This window comes from Plasmodium gallinaceum (assembly GCF_900005855.1).
Source record: "Plasmodium gallinaceum strain 8A genome assembly, contig: PGAL8A_v1_62, whole genome shotgun sequence".
Taxonomy (NCBI): Eukaryota; Apicomplexa; class Aconoidasida; order Haemosporida; family Plasmodiidae; genus Plasmodium; species Plasmodium gallinaceum.
The window spans coordinates 344,255-355,168 of NW_021628221.1; the positions used below are offsets into that span (position 1 = coordinate 344,255).

Consider the following 10,914-nt stretch of genomic DNA (forward strand, 5'->3'; position numbering starts at 1 on the left):
AAAAAAAAAAAAAAAAAATTCTACTTAAAATTGTTATTTACTTATATTTTCCATCTACATTTAAAACTTATATATTTTCATAAAAAAATTTACAAAGGTAATATGTGTTGTAAATTTGTTTTATTTGTATATAACTATTCTATTTTTACACTTTGTATGTTTTTAAAATCAAATTAAAAATTATGGATACTGTTAAACCAAAAGAAATTAAGCATATTAAAAATAAAGAAGAATCATATATCAAAAGTAATATTCAAAATGCAGACAATTGCATAAATATAAAGGAAGCAGATAATCATAAAAGTATTAATAATAACTGTAAATCCTTACTAAGGGGAAATGAAACTAATCTAATTGATAATTCAAACTACAATAATTATTCATATAATTTTACAAGTCATAGAACTTACAATCAAAATAAAATCGATAATAATCATAACGTCAATGATAAATATTATAAAATGTATCATAATGAAAATAATCATGAGAATGTAGGGAAAGCTAACAATTTCAAAAATAATAATTGCTATAATGGGGATTATACAAAATGCAATAGAAAAAATAATAAAAATAATAATTATAATGGTTCTAGCAATTATATTGCATTAAAAACAGTTGAAAAGGATTTTAATTCAAAAGAACATATTGAATCATCAAAAAAAATTCGAAGTAATACAATGATTAGTGAAATACACAATGTTAAAGAGCATATCAACAATGAAATAATAACAAATAATAGTGTAAACAGAAATGATAACGAAGATCAAAATTTAAAAAAAACAATTAGTAGAAACAATAAAAAATTATCTGTGAAATCAATAACATCAAAACATAACAAAAGTTATAGTTATTTACAGGATGATATGTTGTCAAATGACAATCAAGACATTTTTCCAACAAAACATAAGAAGAAAAACCGCTTTCGCAATTATAACAACTATAAAAATAATCCAAACTATTTTAACAATTCAATGAATGATAGAAACTCTAATTATTTTAACCTTAGTTACTACAGCTATAATAACAATAATCATAGGGAAAATAATAATTTCCATTATAAAAATAATTATGATGTCAGTAACTATCATCATAATTATAACAATTATGTTAATATAAACTTATATGATAATAAAATTAAAAATGAAAATATTTATCACGGAAAAAAAAAAAATATAGTACGTAACGCAAGCACAAATAATAAAAACACTAGTAACAATGACAATAATAGTAATATTAATAATGAAGATAATAATCATGTTACTTATGTTGGGGTTGATAATAGTAACAGTGACACTACTACTACTACTACTACTAATAATAATAATAATAATAGTAATAATGATAAGAATAATAATAATAATACTAATAATAATAGTAATAGTAATACTAATAATAATGGCAATAAAAATAACAATGAAAATAATAATACTACTACTACTACTACCACTAATAATAATAATAATAATAATAATAATAATAATAATAATAATAATAGAAATAATAATAATGACAATAAGAATTACAATGAAAATAATAAGAATAATAATAATAAGAAGAAGAATAAGAATAAGAATAATAATAATAATAATAATACTAATAATAGTAATACTAATAATAGTAATACTAATAATAATGACAATAAGAATAACAATGAAAATAATAATAATAATACTTCTACTACAAATAATATTAATAATAATAATAATAATACTAATAATAGTAATACTAATAATAATGACAATAAGAATAACAATGAAAATAATAATAATAATACTTCTACTACAAATAATATTAATAATAATAATAATAATGCTATTAATAACGACAATAAGAATAACAATGAAAATAATAATAATACTACTGCTACTATTATTACTACTACTACTACTACTAATAATAATAATAATACTACTACTAATAATAATAGTAATAATAATTACAATGTGAATAACAAAGAAAATAGTAATAAGAATACTACTACTACTACTACTACTAATAATAATAATAATAATGGCAATGAAAATAATAAGAATAATAATAATAATAATAATACTACAAATAATAATAGTAATAATAATGACAATAAGAATAACAATGAAAATAATAAGAATTATAATAATAATAATAATAATAATGAATGTGATATTACAAATAATCATGATATGTGTAATCCTAGTAATAATGATAAAAATACTAATAATAAGGAAATAAAAAAAAATGATAATTATATAAATAAAAGATACGTTCACACTTTCATATACAAAAGCAATAGAAAAAATATAGAAAGAAGCGTTGATAATGAAAATAGAAATGTCACTAAAGAAAATTTTAGTGAACAGTTAGATAGTAATAAAAATGGTGATAAAAATAATGATACTCATAATAAAAAAATAGATAACTACTCTAAAATTAATAATCGTAAATTTATTAGGAATAATAATAATTATAGTAATATGAAAGACGAAAAGTTTAATAATATAAATACATACAAAAATATAAACTTTATAACTAATTATCAAAATTTTGTTCATACTAATGAAGAAAATAAGCAACTTTATGGAAATTATTTATTATACACATATGAAAAAAACAATAATACTAAGAAAGAAATGTTTAATGGATATTATAATAATCTGCAAAACTCAAATTACAAATATTCCAAAAAAAATATTTTTACTCATAATAATATGAATGATGATTTCAAAGATAGCAATAAATATAGGGATTATAGAATTAAACAAAATGCAAACGATAATTTAAATGAAATTGAAGAACAAAGAAGAAAGTACAATATAAAAGAAATAAAAAATATGGAAAAAACAAAAAACAATTGTAATAAAAAGAGTGATGTTAATGTAGAAAACTATGAAGTTACATTAAATAGTGATAAAATAAAAAATTGCAATACGAAAAATTATAATGATAATATACAGTATGATAAAAATTTACATTGTGAAAATTTAAAAAATTATGAAAGTATAAAACTTTATGGTAATTTTAAAAATTACAATGAAAAAGCAAATATAAAAAAAAATATATCAAAGGATTATAACAGTACTTGTGATATAGAAAACACTTTTATGAAAGATAATAATTTTGATAATAGTAATAATTTAAGCGAAAATCATACGAGAAACAATTCATATTATGGAACAAATAATTTTTTTAATGATTCTTACAATCTTAATGCAAATAAAAAATATGCATATAGAAATAATGATGAAGTTTCCTATTCTAATAAGATGGACATTAAATATCAGGTAAAAAATAAACAAGAAATTGAAAATCTTAAAATTAATTCATTTAAAAATAAAAGGGAAATAGGTAACAACTTAGAATGCAATGAAAACAATGCAAACAAACAAAATAATGAAACTTTTTTATGCCATATGTATGATATAAATAATGCAGATATTCAAGTTCCTGTCTCTACAAGTTCAACAAATAAATTAATACCTGACCTAAAAAAAGAGACTATTCATTGTGAATTAGTAAAAAGTTCTGATAATAATAACAAAAATATAACATATATTTCAAACAGCACAATTAACAGTTATAAAGAGGAGTTAGTTTGTCATAAAGGAAATTATAATTATGATAAATATTCTCCAATGTTAACACCTAATTGTTCTAAAACTAAATACAGTAAAAACGTAAGTTCAAATGAGAACTTCAAAAGTGAGTCTAATCTATATAATGAAGAAAGGAACAAAAATATAAAAGCACTTAAAATTAATTTTCATGAAAAGGATAAATATCTAATAGACAATAGAGAATCGAGAAATTTTATACTTCTTGATGATAAAAAAGAAAAAAATAATGATCAAAAATTAATACAAAACCGTTTTAGATGTAGATCAGAAAATATGCATTATAAAAAAAAAAATTTTAAAAATCTTGAAATATCCATGATTAAACCACATATGATGAAGTTCGAACAGTCCATTAATATAGAAGGTTTTCGAAAAATACTAAAAAAAATATTAATTAACTATGAAGAAGATTTACCAGATTATTATGCTGATAATTCAAATAAATCTCTTTACGTAAATACGAAAAACAAGTATTATTGTGATAAAAGCACCCACACATACTTAATTAATGAGAATAAAATTAAGAAAAATTCATATATTAATGAAAGCAGCGATAATGAAGAGAATATATATATATTAAGTAACAAGGAAAATATATTAGAAAAAAATTGTAATTATGAGAAAAACAATGATAATATTTTATCATGTAATGATAGCACTTTTTATTTAAATAAGAATGCAAAATTAAAGAAGATAATTGATGATATTAATATGTTTTGTTATAATTCTCATGATAATGATTCAACACATTATGCTGATAGTGACTATAGTATGAAAGCAAAGAACACTTTTCTTTGCATATTTAAGGAAACATTTTATCCTACAAATATTTTCAATAGAAAAATTAACTTATGTGCACAAAAGCAATCTAATGCCACTTTCGATAAATTGTATTATAAAATAAGAGATGATTCGAATATATTGAAAGCAAATAAGTGTCTAATTAATGTTGATAACTGTAATAGCTATAGTTGTTTTATTGACAATATAAATAAGAATAAATGCAAACATAACAATTACAAAAATTGTGACTATAATGATAATTATAATAAATCATTAGATAATGGAACGGAGAATAACGATAACAAACATAATATAAATAATATATCAGATAACGATAATTTGAAATTAGAAACACGAAATTATTTATATAATGAAAGCAGTGTATTGTACAAAAAATACGGCAACAATTATGAGAAAAATATAATTCACAATGGTAATGATAAAAATTTATGCAAAAATATGTCTTATTTTAGTAGAAATTATCCTAATAATAATTTTTATATGGTTGATCAAGATAATCGGGATTTTATGAATGTAAATATTCATTATAATGACACTAATAAGAATAAAGCCCAAAAATCAAATTATCCTATTAATAACAATAATGATTTATATAAATGGAAGAGTAATAATTATTATAATCAGTATGACAACATTGATAATATATGCCCAAATGTAAACGCCAATTGGAACAATAATTACATAAATTATGTCAATGGTAATATTATTAATGCTTCAAATTTCAATATAAATCAGATAACATCTAATAGGAACTATAATAATAATAATAATAATAATAATAATTATTGTAACTTAAAGAATAATTATAATGATACTTTTAAAAATAAAAATACAAATATGAATAGCAATTATTTTAACATGAGTTCAATGAGTAACAATGAAAGTAATAACAATAGAAAATATTTATGTAATAGCAGGAAAAATAAGTATAATGAGAGTAGTTGTAATTTAAATGATGGAAAAATTACAAGTTTTTGTAATAATAATAACAATAAAAAAAAGAAAAGAAAAAATTTATATGTGAATAATTACTTAAATTATTACAATAATTACCATTATAAACAAATGTATAATAAAAATAATAATTTTAACCATATGAGTAATTATAATATGTCTTATTATAATGAAAATAATTCCGAACAAAAAAATATAAATTTTAACTTTTCATCAAGTGAGCAGAAGCAAACAGTAAATAAAAAGTATACAAATGGCAATATTATATATAACAAAAATTCAGAAAATGAATTACTCTTTGGAAATAATAGTGAAGAAAAAGAAAAAATAGATGATGAAATTTACAAAATATATAATGAAAGAGATAGTATAATAAAAAAGGACAAAACTAATTTAATGCTGGTGAAATATAATACTAATGAAAATCTCAAAAGCGATTCGGAGAAAAAGGGAAAATATATTGATAAAAATGAAAAAGAAATAAATGAAATTAAGGAAAAACAGAAAAATGAATTACTAAATGATTTAATAAAAAATGAAAAAACAATAGAGAAAAATCAAATTAATTTTAAAAAAAAAGACCAAGAAAATGAAGAGTATAAAAATAATAAAAAAAAGGATGAAAAAAGCATGTTTACAAAAAAAGAAAAAGAAGTCAAAAAAAGAAAAAAAAAAGAGGAATCAAATGATTATATTCTTAAAAAAGAAGTATATTTTGATGTTTATACTAATAAAAAAGATAAAAATGAATTAAGTGAAAAGGATGAAAAAAAAAATAATTTAGATAAAGACGCTTCTATGCATATTTCAAATAATGATAAAAGTTCAAAGAACAAAAAAAAAAATTTTGTTTCTAATTCAGTAAATGAAGAATATTTATTAAATAAAGAAACTGATCAATTAGATAAATTTAGTCATCAAGGTAAAGAAGATGGTATAAAAAAAGTGTTAAAAAATGATAACGTAAAGAAAAAGGATAATACAGAGATAAGTAATATAACATATAGTCAATTAAACTTTCAAGAAACAAAGAATAATAATAAAAATTATTTATCGTATGAAAAAATTAATAATAATATAAATTTTCATAAAAATAATTCGAAAAAAATTATTAAAAAAAATAATAACAGAATATACAGCGATAATTTTTATTCTAGTGTTAATATAAAGAATTTTATAAAGAATAAAGATGGTAATATTTCAAAAAAAGAAGATATTAATGTTACCTCTAATATAAAAAGAGAATATAATGATTATTATAATCAAATTAATAATGATGATACATATAATGAAGAAGATAATAATAATTATAATAAAAATGTTGTTAATAATTATTATACATATAATAATAAAATAATATATAATTCACATGATAACTGTAATAAAGACAATTTAACAAACAGAAATAATGATTTTTTTTTTGATAACAAATCATATGTAAATAACTCTATATCAAATGATGAATTCTTTGTTTGTTCCCAAAAAAACTTACATTCAAATAATAATAAAAACATGAATTATTATGATTCTCATGAATATGATAAAACTAACAATAATAATGGCTACAATAAAAATAATTTTGATCAAAATATAAATAGTAAAAGTAATTACTACAAATTAAATAGGAATAACAAAAATAGAAACAATAAAATTGTATTTTTAAATAATTACAAAAAAACATAATCAACAAGTAGTTCATATTAATAATTCATTTTTTCGTCTACAATGATGGGAAAAAATTATGTATAATATATCATTGCCTTAATTAAAAAATGTACCTAATAAAACATTCATAACTCTTATTTCTTAATTTTCCTTTTTTTTTTTTTTTTTTATATATTCTTAAAATTTTTAAAAAGATATGGAATTAATATAATAATTTAAGAAATAATTAAAGAAAAATTTCCTTTTTAATTTATTACTATTGTCTACCTTTTTTTTTTTCTTTTTTTTTTTTTTTTTATTAAAATCTTAAATGTTTTATTTTTCGTTAATTGTTTTAGTTTATTTTTGTATATAATTGTTTTTTTTGATAAAAAATGAAGTAAAATATTATTTTAAAATAATATTCTTTTGGCTTAATTTTTTTTTTCAAACTAATACACATTTTTATTATTAATTTTAATTAACATTTTAAAAAAAATAAAAATATTATAAATGTTCAATAAAATATTTTAATTTTTATAGGAATACCACAATAAAAAAGTACTAAATATTATTCCTCGAGATTATTATATAAATTTAAAATTTAAACATAATATAATTGTATCATTACCTTCATATAAATATCTAAATGTTTATTTCATAAAACTTATATTTTTGCACATTTTTTTTTTTTTTTTTGCAAATTTTGCCAATTTAGAAATTGCCTCTATAAGTAATAATAAGATGCAAATATTAGAAACATTAAAAAATTTTAGTTATCAATTTGAAACATATTCTAGTGTTTTTCTATATTAAATTTCGTTTTTTACTTATTGTTTAATAAATAAAATGTATACAACAATAACAAAATGGTATATAAAAAAAAATGTTTCTTAATTTTTCTACATAAGAATTAAAAAAATTGGGATAATTATAAGTAAATTATACAAATAAATTGCCAGTTTGTAACTTTATATTTAATATACGTATATGTATTCTTTATAAATGAATTATGCAATCAATTTAAAAAATTTATCAATAATATAATACAAATTCTTATAAATATATATATATATATATATACATATATGTATGTTTTTTTATTTTTTTTTATTTTTTCATATATTTAAAAAAAAAAAAAAAAAAAAAAAAAGTGAAACTTTAAACTATATACGAAAGTATATTTTTTATGAATAAAAAAAAAAAAAAGAAGAAGAATATAAATATATAAATTAATATTAATAAAAAAAAAAAAAAAAAGAAAAACACAATTAAAAATTTATAATTTATGTTTCTTCTGTTATAATAATAAATAAATGTTAAGTGAAACATAAATAATATACATACTCATATATATATATATATATAAATTAATTTTTAACATTTGAATAATTACAATTATAAAATTATTTATTTTAAATAAGTATTGAACAAATAGTAAAATATATATATGCCTATATATATATATTTTGCGTTGTTCTTTAAAGATTTTTAGGTCTTCTAAAAAAAAGAACATTATTTTGGTTTTTTAAATATCCAAAATGATTCCATCCTGTGCTCATAGGAATACGAAGATAATATTTTACATCTAATTCATGCAAAAATGGATATTTATCATTAGAAAAACATTCATAAGATTCATTTCTTTCCTTAATACCTGAACTAATTTTTTGATTATCAAGAATTGATTTTACTTTTTCTTCAAATAATCTACTAACTTCAATAGCCCTATATATGTAATTTTCATCTTCAGTTTTTATAAGATAAACGACAGGGCCTAGTTGAGCAGCATATTGTACATTAAACAACTGATGTGATAGTAAAAAACTTTCATTTAATGAAAATACTGGTTCAAGTAATTTCGAGAAATCCGGAGCATCTAAAATATTTTCAAAGAAAGAATCTTTTTCTCTTTTCATTTTATTCATTAAGCATATTAACTTGTCTCTCTTTTCTAAGGTGGATATACCTTCTGTCGATTCATTATCTGTGATAGACAATTTTCTTTTTTTTAAGACGATACTAGTATCAGCAATGTTTTTTTCATCTACAAAAATGGTATTTTCTTGTTTTTCTTTATTACATTTATAGTAATATTTTTCAAGAAGTTTCACTTCAGCATCATAAAACTCATCAGTATCATCTATTTCATCTAAGTTACTTATAGGTTGAAGATTCATAATTTCACTTAAGTTCGGAAATGGAACATCGAGATACTTAAATTCTGATCTACACTTACTTTTATACTTCTCATAATCAGAATCATCTATAACATTTTTTGCATGCCTATATAAAAACATTCTATCAATATAATGATATTTCATTTCTTTATTTTTCGCATTTTCAATTATTTTATTTAATTTGCTTGTACTAATATAAAATTCTTCATCTGCTTTTAACAATTCATCAATAAAGTTTAATTCACCCTTTCTTCGTATATTAGAGTAAATATCTTTAAAAAATCTTTTACTAAAAACGTACTCCGCATCATTTTTAAGAACAAAATCATCTTCATCATTAGAATCTAAAGGTTCTATTTTTTCCTTACGCTTTATATTATTATTGTCAAACTCTTCTGTATTTTTAAAAAAAGAAGTATGAAATAAAGGATTATCTGAATCATTTTCTTCACACTTTTTATTCAGAAGTTTTTCATCTTTTGATTTTTCTAAGTTGTTCTTATTACACTCATGTAACAATGAAGAATCAAAAATATTTCTATTAGCATCATGTCTAATATCACTCAAATAAAGTTCATTCCATGAGTTGTACTTAGTTGTATCGCTATGTCTACGAATTTTATTTTTATAAATTTTATCATTATCCTTAAATCTTTTATTTAAATAATGAGAATCTGAGTAATTATATTTTTCATACTCTTTTGCAAATTCAGTACTGTGTCTTCTTTTTAAAGGGCATTCTATGATTTTTTCAATATTTTCAATATTTTCTTCTGTTTTAGAATTTTCCTTTCTATTTTGTTCATAAATATTTGATATATATGAATATTTTTCTTTGAGCATATTTGGATATGATCCAGCAAACGCACTTTTATCAATATTTATTTTAGGAATCTTATTTTCATTTTCACGTTCAAAGTTAAAACTAGAAATAGTGGATTCAGAATTCACGTAAATAGGAGCAGTATCTCTATGGGTATTTAAACTATCTCTATTTCTGTTTTTATTTCTAAAATAATTATCACTTTGTGTTGTATTACTCATTATATATGTTTCATTTAAATTTTTATTCAAATGAAGTTTTAAATTATTTAAATCATTAAGATAATTTGAACCATTTCCTTCATGATATTTATTGAGATAGTATGCTTTACTTTTATCTAAATAATTTTTATCATTATGTTCATAATTTTTATTATTTTTATTTTTAATATTCTTGTTTACAAAAGATCTTAATGCAACACTTTTTTTTATACTTTCATCAACACTATTTCTAAGTTCTCTTCTGATTTTTAAGGGAGAAAATTTACTATATAGTAAAAGATTGGGTGAATACTTTTTTCTTTTCGTGATAGAGTTATTAAAGTTGTAATTTAAGTAATCATGGCTATTTTTATGAGGTAAATCTTTTTCGTACATGTATGATAAAGTGCATCTTCTTTTTTTAATTATTGGTTTCTCGTCATCATTAATTTTTGATGGAACACTGTAACGAGAATTAAAAATTTTATGAATACTTAAATTCATATTATAAAAATAATTATTTTCAGAAGACATAATTTGTTTATTATATATATAATTTTTATTCACAAACAAATTATTTGAATCATTCATAACTTAATAATTAAAAAAAAATTTTAAATTGGCAATTCATATATATGAATGAATATAAAAAAAAAAAATCTCAAAAAAAAAATTTGATTATGTCTTTACTTTTTTTTTTTTTTTTTTTTTTATTT

The 10,914-nt window shown here is 19.1% G+C and overlaps 2 protein-coding genes across 2 annotated transcripts; one reads left to right on the forward strand and one right to left on the reverse strand.

Moving 5' to 3' along the window:
* Window positions 1–182: 182 nt before the first annotated feature.
* PGAL8A_00101800 (asparagine-rich antigen, putative) lies at window positions 183–7,034 on the forward strand (the record flags this gene model as incomplete). The annotated part of the gene is made up of 1 exon (XM_028672843.1): window positions 183–7,034. The coding sequence occupies one exon, from the start codon at window positions 183–185 to the stop codon at window positions 7,032–7,034; it is 6,852 nt and encodes a 2,283-aa protein (XP_028526134.1).
* Window positions 7,035–8,476: 1,442 nt separating this feature from the next.
* Window positions 8,477–10,789, reverse strand: PGAL8A_00101900 (conserved Plasmodium protein, unknown function; the record flags this gene model as incomplete). The annotated part of the gene is made up of 1 exon (XM_028672854.1): window positions 8,477–10,789. The coding sequence occupies one exon, from the start codon at window positions 10,787–10,789 to the stop codon at window positions 8,477–8,479; it is 2,313 nt and encodes a 770-aa protein (XP_028526135.1).
* Window positions 10,790–10,914: the final 125 nt, after the last annotated feature.